Consider the following 15,092-nt stretch of genomic DNA (forward strand, 5'->3'; position numbering starts at 1 on the left):
GGCAGGAGCGAGCGAGGTCCCTCCTCGTGTCACCTACAACTGGCATCTCGTCCCCAACCCATTGCCTGCCGTGCATTAGGAATTAATATTTTTTATAAAACCCGTAATTATCTTGCAAATGGCATAATTAAGTTGTATTGTGATTTTAATGTGAAATTCAAAATATGCCGCAATTTCCTCACCCCGCTTTCACGTTTCTTTATTATTTTTTATTAATGTGCCAGCACTGCAGGGAAACGGGACCGGCCTCCCAGCCCTGGGATGGTCCTGCTGTTCGGGACCTGGGGGTTTTTACCCGGACTCCTGCCCTTGACTCGCTGTGGGGCCTCGGGCAAGACACATTCCCTCTCTGGGCTCCACTTCCCACCCCTGTCAAGCAAGGGGGCTGGAGCAGGACCCAAGACCTGTGACCCCACAGTCAGGAAGACCCGTCTCCCTCCCACGAGCAAATGTGTCCCACTGCACGCTGGACAGACAAGTGGCCTCCTCGCACTTGCTGGCTAAATCGAGTTGGGGCCAGTGGCGGACCTTGAGCAGGTGGCCACCGAGGCCTGATTATTATGGCCCATGCTACGCCAGTCACTAACTGCTCTGATGCCACCCAGAGGGGAGGGGAGTGGGGTCTGGCGGCAGTAGACTGTGTGGACAGAGGGAGCAGCTGAGGGTTCTGGAGGGATCCAGCCTGGGATCAGAGCCCTACTCTGAAACTTGGGTAGGAGGGGCTCAGTGTGCCGCATCTGTAAGATGGGGATACATGACCTCACTCAGAGGACGTTCGTCAGCATGAGGAAGTGTGTGAACTCCCCCGGCGCAGGGACTCCCTGTGCCTCAATCCCTGTGCCTGGGCCACACCACATGCTCAATGGAAGGAACAACTGCCATGAGGAGTAAGAAGCGCTGATTCATGTGTCTAGCATGTGGCAAACACTCAAAACATTGTCACGAAGGGACTTTATTATCCCCACCAGAGGGAGGGGATGTTGGAAGCCAGCTCAGGCGGGGAGAGCAGTGGCGCTGGGCCAGGGATAGGTTACATACCTACACATGGCTCTGAGCAAGACAGAGCTGACTCGGGCCCCAGCTCCACCTGTCAGCAGCTGTGAGGCCTGTGTAGCAACACTACCTCCTAAGCCTCGGTTTTCCCATCTGTAAAATGGAATCGTAATGCCTGCCTGGCTACAGTGAGCAAATGAATTGACGTGGGAGCATCCCTTCGTGAGCTGCAAAGGCAACAGGGACGTGTGTTACTGTCACTGCCCAGTGGGAAGCTCAGAAGCCCAGAGATGACGGTGACAGGGGCCAGGAGAGGCTGGGAGCCTGGGAGCCAGCTAGGCCACAGGTGACAGAACAAGTCCAGAAGCAGGCCACTGTCACAGAAGGTGCTTTGGGGGTTAGGGTCCCGGAGAGGCGAAGACTCAGGGCAGTTGGGAGTGTGAAGAAGGACTTCCTAAGGAAACCAGACGGCCCCAAGAGGGCCTAGAGGCCGGGTGGAAGGTCCTACCTTGAGCATCACCTGAAACTGTCAGCCTGTGCCCTGCTCAGTCCTGTGGGCACTGAGGGGTCCTGCCTGCCTGCTGGGCCCCAGGGACGGGCCCCATCCCAGTTCCTGTCTGGGGCCAGGCCCTAGTCTCTCTGCTGCCTGCACAGGAAACTCCTCCTTCCCCAGGAGAACCAGTAGTCCCCACAGCAGGTGTCACCATGCGCTGAGTGGCCAAGCTGCCATGTGTCCGGCCCCCGGGGAGGTCAAGGAAGGGCAGAGGGCAAACAGGCAGAGAGCAGTTGGGACACCAGCTGTCTGTCCAACCAACTCTCCCACAGACCGGGTGCCTGGGACGCCTCGTGACACTGTCCCCTGCCCCAGGCACAGTGCAAGTGTGACACACACCCACGCAGCCCGGGACCTGGGCCCTGCTCCCGGCGTCTGGCGTGGGAACTCGAGCAGCATGCTGGTGGGGGGACAGGCGCCACGCTGCCACTCCCCGCTCCTTCCCTTTCACAAGGACCTTGGCTGTCCCCTCCCACAAGTCCCTGGATAAGATCCCCCCAAACACAGGCAGGCTGGGGTCCAGGTGCCCCAGTGACACAGCCAACCTAGAAAGTTCTCCCTAGGGGCCCTGCCTGCATACCTTCACTCCACACTGCGCTCATTCACCCACGGACTGGTTCCACTGCCCCCTCTCCATACAGGTATGGTGGTTCTGGGCACGGACTCTGGTGCCAGACCTCCGGGTTCAGATCACAGCTCTGCCACCTCCTAGCTGTGTGGCCCCTGGGCACGTTCCTTTCCCTCTCTGTGCTTCAGTCTCCTCGTCTATAAAGCCAGGATAAGGGTAGCTTCTATTTCACAAGGGAGTTCTGGGGACTAAATGAATTCAAACGTGAAAAGTGCCTAAAACGATGCCCGACATACGTTAGCCCTAGAATTGTTCCCTCACACAGGGCGCACCCGGCTGCCCGCCCAGTCACACAGGTGTCCTTAGATGCGCCTCTCCACCATGCGCAGAGGACATCCCCTGGCTGCAGGGTGTCTCCCTCTGCTCTCCCTTCCGCTGCTACACACACACGCACGCACACACGCACCCAGGCGGCCTGGTGTATTTGCTGACACCCGGACCCTGGAGGCCCACTCGTGTTCCCAGGTGCTGTGTGGGCCGCCAGCCGCCTGCGAACGCCATGTCCCCCGAGCCCGCGGCCGGCCGCCCACGGTGACGCGCTCACCCACACAGGCATCCCGCCGCTCCTCGTAGCCAGCGCTGCACACGCACTTGCCAATGGGCACCAGCCATTCGCCCTCGGCGCTGCAGTACATCTTGGGCGTGTCCCGCTCCTCGGAGTGCCGCACGCACTGGCCCCGCACCTCCACCAGCGAGGACGAGTCAGCGCCCGTCACCGCCTCCGAGAAGGCAGCCAGGTTGCGCACCATCATGGGGCACTTCTTGTAGTAGATGCGGAGAGACAAGATGGCGAGGCACGCACCAATGTCCTGAAAGGCCAGGTAGAAGCCGCGCTTGCTGAGGGGGCCCACACCGCGCACCTCCGTGTTAAGCTTGAGGCGCCGCACGCCCAGGTCGGCCCCCGTGAAGCTCTCGTCGGCCGCAATGGTGTCAATTTTGAGGAACTGGCTCTCTTGGGTGCTGGCACCCAGGTCACGGTCCGACTCCAGGTAGTAGAGGTTGAAGGTCTCCTTGCAGGTGCCCAGCACTCCGGGCATGCTGTTGCAGTCGCGCAGGGTGAACTTGATCTCAGCGTAGACCCGCCGGGCGCCGTCGCGGGGCACCCAGCTGGTGCGCAGCCAGTTGTTCTGGTTGGGGCTCATAACGTTGCATACTTGGTACGTGTGGATGGGCTGGAAAGACTCATCCACCTCGTTGATGGAGTCCCACTGCGGGCAGAGAGAGCACAGCGCTGAAATGAGAGCCGGCGCCTCTCCCTCTCCCGCCAGTGACCCACGCCACACGCCACTGCTCCCCGGAGTGTCCCAGGGAAGACTCGGAATGCTCTCTGCCCTTGGGACTGCCCTTGGGACTCTCTGCCCTTCCGCGGGACTGTCACAGCCACCAGGCACTCGAGAGAGACGTGATGTCACAGAGCACCACATGCTTCCGGGGGAGTGTTATCTGCTGCATTTTACAGATGAGCAAAGAGAGGCTCAGACGTGTGGCCACCCAGCTAGTGAGTGGTGGAGCTAGCACTGAAATTGATGGCAACGCTACCACACCCAATCTTGTTCTATAGGGCGACTCTGAACACTCCCAGGCGTGGGAGTTTGGGGGGTACTTCGCTTGGGTGATTCAGGGAGCCCACGCGTCCAGTTTCCATGTCAGTTGCCAGAGGGATCTTTCTGATGCACGAACCTGACTATGCCTCAGACCCTTGGGAAGGGGAGGACCAGGATGTGGGAGCACTGAACATGGTGGCTTCCATGCCAGGTGCTGGCCAGGCCAGCGATTCAGAAATAAATCAGACACAATCAACAGAGTGAATGAAAGGCAACCCACAAGATGGGAGGACATATCTGCAAATCATGTGTCTGAAAAGGGACTAATATCCAGAACATACAAAGAGCTCCTACAACTCAACAACAAGCAAACAAATAGCACAATGTAAAAAATGGGCAAAGGACTTGAATAGGCATTTCTCCAAAGAATATATACAGATGGTCAAATGGTATGTGGAAAGACGGTCACTAATCATTAGGGTAATACAAATCAAAACCACAAGGAGATACCACTTCACACACACCAGGATTAGCAAAACAAGGGGGAAAAACAAATGTTGAGGCTGTGGAGAAACTGGAGCCCCTGTGCGCTGCTGGTGGGAAAGTAAACTGGTACAGCCACTGTGGAAAAAGCACGGAGGTGCCTTGGAAAGTTAAAAATAGAACTACCCTATGAGCCAATGACTCTACTTCTGGGAATAGATATATATGCAAAAGAATTGAAAGCAGGGTCTCAAACAAATACTTACACACTCACGTTCATGGCAGCATTAGCAAAAGGTAGACACAACCCAAATGTGTCCATCGTCAGATGAATGGATAACAAAATGTGGTATATCCAAACAATGGGCTATTACTCAGCCTTGAGAAGGAAGGAGATTCAGACGCATGCTACAACACGCGTGGCCCTTGGGAACACTATATAAAGTGAAATAAGCCAGTGGTGAAAGAACATAGATTTTATGACTCCCCTTATGTGAGGCACTTAGATCTATGGAAACAGGAAATGGAATGGTGGTGGTCAGGGCTGGGGGGCTGGGGAATGGGGGCTTGGTGTTTCACAGGGGCAGAGTTTCAGTTTGGGAAGGTGAAAGGAGTTCTGGAGGTAGATGGTGCTGATGGTGACACAACACAGTGAATGTACTTAATGCCACCAACCTGTACACTCAAAAAGCAGTTAGGATGGAAAGTCTCATGTTATGTGTATTTTAACCACAATTGGTTTTTTAACCCAGTTTAATGGCTTCATTTAAAAATTTTTTTAAAACTTTTTGGAAAGAGAGAGAGAGTGAACAGGGGAAGAGGGGCAGAGGGAGAAAAAGAGAGAGAGAGAGAATCCTAAGCAGGCTCCACACACAGCATGGAGCCTGACACGGGGCTCGATCTCATGACCCTGGGATCATGACCAGAGCCGAAATCAGAGTCAGATGTCAACCAGAGGACCCACCCAGCCATCCCTGCTACAATATTCTGAACCAGCCAGAAATACTCCCTCCCCTTGAAGTGCCTCCCAGCGCATCAGACACGGCGGTAGAGGATGGGCATAGAGGGGGTGGGACTTCCTGCAGGCCGAAGAAGGAAGCTCTTGCAGAATGGGAGGGAGAAGCCTCCCAGAGGCTAGGAAGTAGAAGCAATGTTCAGTGAGCACCAAATAGCCCAGTTTGGACACAGAAGATTCACCTGGAACACCCAGTGTTGAGAAATCAGCCAGCAGTTGAGAGGTTAAGACCTCTTGGTCTCTAACCTGCTGTGTGACCTTGGACAAGTTCCCACTGCTCTCTGGGCCCCAGATTCCTCGACTGCAGAATGCTGGTTGGCCAGAAGCAGTTATTGTGGGCTGAGTTCGGTGGATTCCTGATGGCCCCAGGGAGGGGCTGGGGGCTAAGGGCAGGTGGCAGGGACAGGCTCTGGGTTCCTGCCTCGGCCCCACCAGAGATGCAGTGCCTTGCTCTTCTTTCCTGGGCCTCTATGGGCAATTGGCCTTGAAGAAAGATCCTATTGCTTAAGGGGGGCTGGGGTGGGGGGCAAACCGCTCCTCGTGATGTTCTGAGAATCTGTGGGGCTCTGAGTGCTCCACAGAGCTGGCGTGGGGCCACGGGGGTCTCAAGTCTGACAAAAGCTCCTCCATCTCACCTCGTCTTGGCCAATCATGTGGTCTCCACCCTCAGTGCCCACCCCTGAAAAATGGGGCTCAGACAGGCCCACCTAAGTGAGGCCTGAGAGGATGAAAGACGGAGGCTGCCAAGTGCTTCATCTGGGGCCCGGCCTGGCAAGGCACCAGAGGAATGGGAATCATACAATGCCGACCTGGCAGCATCTTCCCAGCCCACTGGCGCCTGCCTCCAGGGAGCCCTGGGGAAGAGGTCCCCGGTGTGCCAGCCTCACCTGAGAGTTCATGCCTCCTACACCCTCTGCCCCTAAAGGACCCCCCCACGCCCCACACTGCAGCCGAGGCCTCTGGGCAGCGCTGTGTCACATCTGGGACTAAAGTCATTGTCACAATTAATGGAACACCAAAGAGCCAGCCAGCTGCTCCCTGTCTGTTTCTTGCCAGGAACCTGGATAAATTAATCAGCCCCATCTGAGTCTGCTCCAGCCGCCCTACCAGTGCCAATGGCCTGGCCTGGCCCTGCCAGCCCCAGGAGCTGCTGCAGACACCCAGAGAGGCACGAATTCCTGGAGGCTGTTTCGAGGATGAGGACGGGATGAGCCCTGTTCTCCACCTGGGCACCGCCCCCGCCCCCTGCCCCTGCAGCTGCCTTCTAAGTCCTGGCGCACTCCTCCTGCGACCCCCGCCACTGCTCTGCAACTCCATCCTCTGTCTGGAACAGAATGCCCTGAGTCAGCTGTGCAGCCCTGGGCACCTCCCCTCCCCTCTCTGAAGCTTGTGCTCCTGTGAAGAGGGGCGGGGCTGACACCTGCCCCTCCCACCTACTCTAAGGGATCAAGTGAGACAACAGAATGGGCCTGTCTTCCCAAGGCAGCGTTGTTAGTGCCCGCTAATTCAACAGAAGAGGGGGTGCATCCCAGCATGTGGAGGGAGGGGCTCCGCCTGAATAAGAGTCTGGGTCTTGGGGCTAGACTCCCCCAACCTTAGCGGAGTTGCTTAACTTCTCAGGGCTTCCGATTTCCCACCAGGAAATGTCCCTTTCACACATCCTCTCTGGTGGCATCTGCGACCATCTCATTATAAGCGGGGAGGTGGAGGCGAGGAAAGTGACTTGCCTGAGTCTCAGTGACTACAGGCAGCAGCGTACCGGCCCAGCCAGACCCGGCATCCTTGGCTTCAAGGCACGGCAGCCCTGCCTCACAATCTGGTAACTCTGCTGATGCTGGAGACAGCCCTGGATGACCCTTGCTCCCAGGCTGTTCAGGAGACTTCAGAATCCGAGGGGCGTCTAGAACCCAAGGACCACAGGCTCCCTAGCCGGGGGGCAGGAGAATCACCTGGAAAGCTTCTAAAGCAAAAGATTCCCAGGCACCTCTCCTGACCCCCTGGAGGCAGGGATCTGCACGCCTCACCCGCTAGCCTGGGACAGGTTCAAGGTCTAGAGTTTGGGAACCAGGGATCTCACCCTGCCTTCTAGCCTCTTTGGCCAAGCCCGGTCTCCAGGTCCCATAGATGGAAGGCGGTCCCTGGCTGAGCAGACAATGCCGCATTGCCTCCCACCCACTCCCAATGAGGCCGCAGACCAAAGAGAATGCAGGGGACTCAACACAGGCTCCAGGCCGGGGAGACTGGCGTTCCAGGCCACCATTTGAAACCTGCCTGACAGTGGGCAAGTTATTTCTTGCTGCTCTGAGCCTCAGCTCCCTCATCTGTGAAATGGGGTGTCTGTACCTACAGGATTGGCTGTGGGGATTGTGAGAAAACGTCTCTGAACTATTCAGAGCTACGTGAATATACGTTATTTATTCTAACTCCTCAACAGGTAAGGTAACTCTGGGCCCTCCTCTAGAGCATCCTGTGAGCACACAGACCTTAGATTTCTAGCACCTTCGTCAACAAGCCCAGTCATGCTCCCCACGAGCTTAAATCCTTCACAACTTGTTACTCTAAAAACCAAGTCCTAAGCTCTGAGTGGGACAGAGGGACAGAGATACCCAGAGCCAACCTGGGGCCAGGCCCACTCCTTCCTGGCTGCTGGGTCTCGGGGGAAATGCTGACCCAGCCATCAGCCAAGCAGTCAGCCGCTCAAGGGTCGGCACCCTGTCACTGGCAGAGCTCGCTGAGCCCTTTCACACCCCTGCTCACCCCTGGGAGACAGCCATCTGGGGGCCCACACAAAGAGAGACTGAGGCCCAGGGAGGCAGAGACACCCCAGCCTTTGCCCTTAGGCAGAGGTGACCTGCTCAGGCAGAAAGGAGTTCCCTCCTGGTCCTCAGGCCCACGTGACCTGCCTGTGAAGCTCCTGGAGCCCGGTGCGTGGGGGCTGAGGACTGTGGACGCAGCTCACCTCTGCCTGGACACAAACCTCCAGGGAGAGAGGAGCGGGGCTCTGTCCTGATCCCAGCCACAGGCCACAAACGACCCGGATGAAAACATGACGCCTGGGGTGCCTGTGTGGCTCAGTGGGGTAAGTGTCTGACCCTTGATCTCAGGATCAGGATCAAGGACCCTTGATCTCTAGAGTTCAAGCCCCACGTGGGGCTCCACACTGGGCATGAAACCTACTTAGAACAAACAAAAACCCTACCCCAAAGGGAAGACACACGCCCACTCCCTTCACGAACAGGAACCCGTGATGTCATCATCACCACCATCATTATTGATATTATTCCCCTCCGCTCCAGAGCCGCGGACGCCAGGGTTCACGAAACAAGTCGTGTGTACGTGATGTGCTGGTGTCTGTGGCGGGGCTGAGCACACTTGCAGGAGGAGAGGTGTGCGACACGTTACCATGACACATACTGATAACGAGGGTAGTGATAACACACACAGTGAGGGCACACCGTGTGCCAGGCACGGTGCCAAGACCAGGTGTTACTTCCCTTTCTACAGCCAGCGAACTGCGACCACCAAGGCCACCCCGCTTGTCGATGGCAGAATGGGACCTCCGCCAGGCGCACGGGTTCACTCTGGCTGGACTGCCTTGTCCCCCTGGGGTCTGGATACGAGACATGGAGGGACAGTGCAGCCTTGTCCTTGGACACCCTGAGGTACCACGCCAGTTCCCCAGGAGAATGGGAGGGCCCCTGCCTGAGTGTCCATAACCCAGAGACCTGATGGGCTCAGCCCAGGGTCACCAGGAGGCCAGGTGGGCCTGGGGGCATGGCCACAGGGGGTGCTGGCAGTGCCACCCAGATGATTCTGACCCAGAGAGAGACAGATGGGGGTTCCAGGGTGTGGGCAGCTCCTGGTGAGGGCGGGGCATGAGGGGTGAAAGGCCTGGCTGGGGCCCTTTCCTGGCCATTCGTGGCCATTGGCACATCCCAAGCTACCCTGGGCCCAGTTGTAGCTGGTTACTCTGTAGGCCAGAACCCAGACATATGGATCCCATACTTGGGGCCTTATACTTAAGGACTGGGAGCCCGGCATCAGATGGTTCTGTAATCCCAAGGGTCTGCGTGAAGAAAAAGGAAGGAAGATAGGAAGGTAGGAAGGCAAGAAGGCAGGAAGGTAGGAAGACAGGAAGTCAGGAAGGTGGAAAGGAAGGAAGGGAAGTAGGAAGGAAGGTAAGTAGGAAAGAAGGAAAGAAGGGAGGAAAGAATCAGCAGCTCTGTTTCTAATTGCTGTGTGGCCTTGGGTAAGTCCCTTCACCTCTCTGGGCATCTGCTTCCTTTTGCTCTATCTGATGAAAAGACTGAGTCACAGCCTTTCTCTGCTCGGAGGATGACACTGGCCCCACTGCCTATCACCTACCCCGTGAGCCGGATACGTGAGCCAGCCCCAGTCCCCGTGGATGGTGGACGTGTCCAGCAAGTTCACTGTAAAACAGGAGACAAGAAAGCATCAGACCCTGGGACACCCTTCCCCAGTCCCACCGAGCAGCCCCACCCGGCTACACGGGCCCGGAACTCGCCAGCCCTGTGTCTGTGGCCCTCCCTTCTCCTTCAGGGCTTGGCTCTTTGTTCCTCTGGCCTGAAGCCTCCTTCCACCGCCTTGGCCAAAATCTGATCCCAAACAAGCGGCCAGGCGCTAGGTTTCTCTGGTTGGTGATGCAGTGAGATGGCTAAGAGTTAGGCTCGGGAGTCCAGGAGGCCTGGGCCGGGAGCCCAGACTTGCCCCTTCAGGAGCTGTGTGTCCCTGAGCAAGTCCCTGCCCCTCCCTGAGCCCCAGTTTCCTCCTGTGAAAAATGGGTGGGGCAGCGGGCCCTGTCCTACAGGGTGTTGTGAGGACAACTTGATCCCTGTCCTCCTCATGGTGCCTTCAAAAGCACCCACCAACATCCCCACACTGAGGTCGTACGTCCCACAGGAGGCCTGGCCCCGGCTTGGCAATCACCGCCTCGTAGGGGCTGCCTGGCGCCTCGTAGGTCCTCTGTGCACGTCTGATGTGAAGAGATCTGGGGGAGTATGAGCTGCTTCTCGGCACCTACTATGTGCTGAGCCCTGCGAGGGGTGCACCTACTATGTGAGGGCTCTGTGAGGGGCGCTTTAGACGCCTCCTCCGTGACCTGGGAGGTCCTGATTCATATCCCCACTTTACCTACGAAAACACTGAACCTTGGGGAAGTTCACAGCCGTGGAGCCCCACAGGGCTTGTGTTCAGAGTCCCTGCTGAGGCCACCGTGGGCGGTGTCCTCGCCCCAACAGAACCTGTGAGCAGTCGCCGGGGTTGGGAAAGGAGTGCTGGCCTCAAAGGAGAGTCTGCTCTATGCCAGATCCTCAAAGGGGACCCCGCAAAGCACAACAAAGAAGAGCCTGCCTTTGGAACCAGCACTGCTGGGCTCATCTCTCAATGCAGCTACACAGTAGCAGGGGACCTTCACTTCTCTGACCCTCAATTTCCTCATCTGCAAAATGGGGATAACAGTACCTAGAGGTGACGGAGGGTATGCCGCCATAAAGCCTGGAGTCAATGCCTTTTTAAAGCTAATTCCCTTTCCCGAAGTCCTGCCCCGCCTGCCTCTCTCTGTACCGCAGACCTACCCATTCACTTTAAGGTGACGAAGGGGTGCTAACCTGTTCAGAAATCATGGTTTGACTCTCAAATGTTGTGTGTCCTGGGTAAGTCCCTTCACTTCTCTGGCCTCTGCTTCCTTTGATCTATCTGGTGATGACTGTATGTAGGGCTTTGGGCTCTCCACCTTGCCATGGCTTTCCATTTCGCTCCCTCTTCCCATGTACCCCCTCTCCCAGCCTGCAGTCATGGGTTTCCCACTAGGCTGGCTGGGGCAGGTCCCCAAGGGTTAAAGCTGGGCCCTCCTGGAACTTTTCTGCAGGGAGGCTGGGTGCCCTTCTCCTGCGATTTGCATAGCTCTGTGCCTGCCCCTCAAAGATGGAGACAAGTGTCTTCAGGAAACGTTGAAGTGAGTGAGGATGCTCTTATTTGCTGATTATCTCCCTCCTCTTACCCTCCCACCCCATTGTCAGAGGCCCCAGAGGGAAGGCCAGCTGGAGAGAGAGCTCACAGAATGCAGGATGGGCCTCTGCACGCCTCCCTGGGTCCCGGGGGGTCAGGTGGGATCAGGCCATGGGGCCGGTGTCCACAGAGGGATCTCCCCTCCCCAGCCGGCCCCACGCCAGGGGCGCAGGCAGAGAGAAGCCTTCCTGCCTCCCTCCCTCCCTCTCAGGCAATGGAGAGAAAACTGGGTCAGGCAAGCTCTCTCCTCCTGCTGGCTGGTGGGAGGGGGAGGGGGCCGTACTGCAGTTTCCCCCAGACCAGCATAGTTGGGGGAGACGACAGGGCCAGGGACCCATGGGCTCCCTCATTCCAACCCACATTCCAGATGGGGTCTCGGTGCCCAAGGGCCCTTTCTCCAGCTTCCCCTGAACGCAGCTCAGACCTGCCCATACCCGGGAGCAGTCAGAATAAATGTCCACCACTGACTCCTCAGTGGAGCACCCTGCCGCTCAGGGTGGGTGGGTGTGTCTGCAGACCCTGCTTTCCAGGCCCCTCCCCCAGGAAGCCTCTCCACATTTGCAGCTGATTTCCGATCAGCCAGCTAGGGGGCTCAGATAATCCAAAGATAAGTCAAAAGTCGATTCTATCGGATTCAGGAAGAGCTATAGGATTCCAGGGCTGCTTGTTGTGACTCCTTCCAGATGCTTCCCTGACCCTGCCCTCCTCTCCTCTCCCTTTGCCCCCTCCTCCCTACCTCACAGGCTCTCCTATGAGGGGAGGGGGGGTGGGGGGGTGGGGAGCAGAATGTCTGTCCAGGAAAGCTCTAGGTCCACAGGAGGTTTCTTCAGACTGGAGAGAATTCCAGCATGAGACCCCTTTGAAATTCAGACCCTTCCGGTCACCAGGCCTGGGTTCTCTCCTGCCTCTTGCCCTGCTGGCCTATGGCTCCAGGTGACATCTGTGAAGTCAGCTCTCCTCTCTGGGCCCAGTCTCCTCATTTGCCAATGGGAGGACTGAACTCACCATCTCTCAGGGCCTTCAGTGAACTGAATCACTTAACCCCTCTGTGCTCAGTTTCCTCATCTGCAAGATGTCTGTTAAGCATCCCTCATGGGCCTACCCACTCAGGCTCTGGGAGATCAAATGGGTTCCTCTCCTGCTCTGAGAAGCACAGATAATTCCTAAGCCTTTCCTGTTCCACTGTGGAAGGCATTATGCGATTTCTTTTTTTCTCCAGCACCGTCACCTTCCCCCATTCCATTTCGCTGAGACTAATACTTAAATTGATTTACATTCCCTGAGGACGCAGTGCATGATGGTGAGGCTGGAGAATTCGGGTGGCCAGGGGATGTCAGCCAGGCTGTGAACGCCTCGCCGATCACCCCAAAGTGGTGGATAATCCACACCAGAGAGTGATAAGGGGCTATGAGCCTGGTGGGGCTTCAGGGGCATCTCTGCAGGTGCAGGGCCCTCCCCTGCTCCTGGGGGGGACCTGGCGAAGGGGCACTTGGCCAGCCTGGGGCCCTGCCACATTGCCCAGCTGGGAGCAGATACCCCTCCCTGAGCTCCAATAGTCTCCCTTGCCAGTGCTGGCACTGCACCAGCCCAGGGATGATCCTGGGAGGGACTCCTGTCCTTCCAGAGGAGGGACTGTCCTTCGTGGAAGCTACGCCTCAGGCTGTCCAACCTGCATAGCTGCCCCCTGCCCCGCAGTGGGGACCCTGCTGCATTGACCCGATGGGTGCGCACTGGCTCCTGGACAATGCCTAGCTCCGTCCCGGACAAAGGCTTCCCCTCCTGCCTCTCTTTGTGGACCTTGCCTCTTCCCCAACGGCTGCCCCTCCCGTGGACATGTCCCCTCTCTCAGGCCAATGGCCTGCCTTCTGCCGGTGAACCTGTTCAAAGTCACCTCCGCAGGGGGCTCTGGGGTTTGCCAGCCTGCGATTCTGGAAGCTGCTGCCTCCTTCCTGGAGAAGATAATGAGACGAGTTGAGGGTGTACTGCCCAGAGTACACCCAGAGCCCAGAGCCCAGATGTAGACCCCTCAGCATCCTGCTGACGAGAAACTGTCCCCCTCCCTCCAACCCAAACCTGGGAGAACAAGCTTCTCCGGTCACAGCTCCGAGAGCCCCCAGGCCCTTCTGCCCCAATCCTGCCCTTTTCCCCCTGCCGCTCGCCTCACCGGGCCTGACCCTCAGTTCTCTTCTTGTGTCTCAGGAACCTGCACCTCATCACTAGCCACCCAGCTGGCCCCGCTCTGCTGCCCCCTCACCTCTTAGCTCCCATGCTACAGTCCCTGCTCCCTCCGAGATCCCTTTTTCACTGGAGATTCTAAGTATCTGTGGGTACATTCACATGTACAGGTGCATTTCTGTGGGCATGAAGGCAAGTTTGAGGGTTTTCTTACATATGTGGCACCTGCCCACGAATGTGCATATGTTCATGTATGTGCATCTGTCCCTGTATGTGTGTGCACACGTGTACTGGCTGCGCTTCTGTGTATTTGAACTGTGGGTGATGTTGGAGGTGGGGGCTGCCCATGCATGTGAGTCTCTACAGACCTGGGTTTCTGTGTGCAAATCCTGATGCCAGTCGGTGTGTGCACATGTGCTTTCGGGGACAGCTGTATCTCTGAGCTGTTCGTGTGCAAGGGGGTGGGTCTTTGGCGTATCTGAGCATCGATGAGGAACACTGGCTCCGGAGCTCCCTCGCCTATGGCAGAAGTTCATCCTGCCAGGGTAAGAACGCAGCTCTGGGACCCAGGACATCAGCCCCTGGACCCTGCACCAGAGCACCAGGCTGCGCTCCCTCCAGGCAGAGCTCTAGGGGCAGAGGAGGTCCTGGGGCCAAGGGGTGAGATACAGAACAGAACCCAGGGTGGCATCCTGGGTGGACCTGCAGTGTTCAGTGGGACGTGGGTGTGTTTGTGTGTCTGCGCGCACTCGCGCGTGCATGCAGATCTGTAGGTGTGCAGGTGTGAGGTCTTGGGTGTGGAGGGAGGCTGATGGGTGCCTCTTCCCAGCTTCCCTTGTTCCCTCCCACTGCCAGGAGGTCACCTCCCAGACCTTTTTTGTCCTGACTGCTCAGCCCACACTCCTGTTCCCATCCCCCACCCCCAGGGCCCCTGGTCCCCTGGGTGACTGGACAAAACCCTGCTCTCCAAGGCCTTGGCTGCCTCAGCCCCTCCACAGCCCCTGGGCCTGCTCCTCACTGTGCCCTCCTCCCAGTGCCACCTCCTGCCCACCAGAGCTGCCCCTCCCCTCCAGCTGTGACCTCCCCAGCCGTCCAGCCCTCCCACCTAAGACTCTTACTCCCTGCCCATCACTCGTCTCCCTGCAACCTGGTCCCGCTCTCTGCTCCCCCTTCCTCAGGCCCCCTCTTTCAATGCCACCTCTACCCTCTTCTTCTTCAGCCTTCCGAACCTCATCCTGTATCCCCGTGTCCCTGCTTTCTGTCCTCTGTCCTCACCCTGTCCCCTGGTCCTGTCCCCCTCTCGTCTCTACCTCTTCTCCTGTCTTCTGTCCCCGTCCTGTTCCATCATCCCCAATGTCCAACCCTCAGTTCTCTGTCCCCAGCTCCAAATTCCTCAGTCCTAGCCCTCTGTTTCCCAGACCGCGGGGCCTCTGTCCCTCACCCTCAAGCCCTCGGGTCCCTGTCCCCCAGTCCTGTCTCCGTCTCCATCTCCATCGCACTGTCCCTTGACCAAGGTTCTCTCCCGCGGTGCCATCCCTGTCTCCCACCCCTTCCCCGCCCCCAAGCCCGGGGGTCCCAGCCCCTTCGGCGCGCGATGGGGTCCAAGGGAAGGAAGTTGAGCCTCGGGCAGCGGGCGCCGCGCCCCGGCCCCTCGGCCGCCCCCGCCCCGCCTCC

The 15,092-nt window shown here is 57.8% G+C and overlaps 1 protein-coding gene across 1 annotated transcript in view; it reads right to left on the reverse strand.

Moving 5' to 3' along the window:
• EPHA8 (EPH receptor A8) overlaps positions 1-15,092 on the reverse strand; it is a 42,339-nt gene that overhangs the window by 17,244 nt on the left and 10,003 nt on the right. Inside the window, exons 2-4 of the mRNA XM_029945879.1 lie at positions 10,103-10,209; positions 9,582-9,646; positions 2,719-3,382 (exon numbers count right to left, since the gene is read on the reverse strand). Of these exons, the coding sequence (XP_029801739.1) occupies positions 2,719-3,382; positions 9,582-9,646; positions 10,103-10,209 (836 nt within the window). The remainder of the gene's footprint in view (positions 1-2,718; positions 3,383-9,581; positions 9,647-10,102; positions 10,210-15,092) is intronic.

This window comes from Suricata suricatta, chromosome 8 (genome assembly GCF_006229205.1).
Source record: "Suricata suricatta isolate VVHF042 chromosome 8, meerkat_22Aug2017_6uvM2_HiC, whole genome shotgun sequence".
Classification (NCBI taxonomy): Eukaryota; Metazoa; Chordata; class Mammalia; order Carnivora; family Herpestidae; genus Suricata; species Suricata suricatta.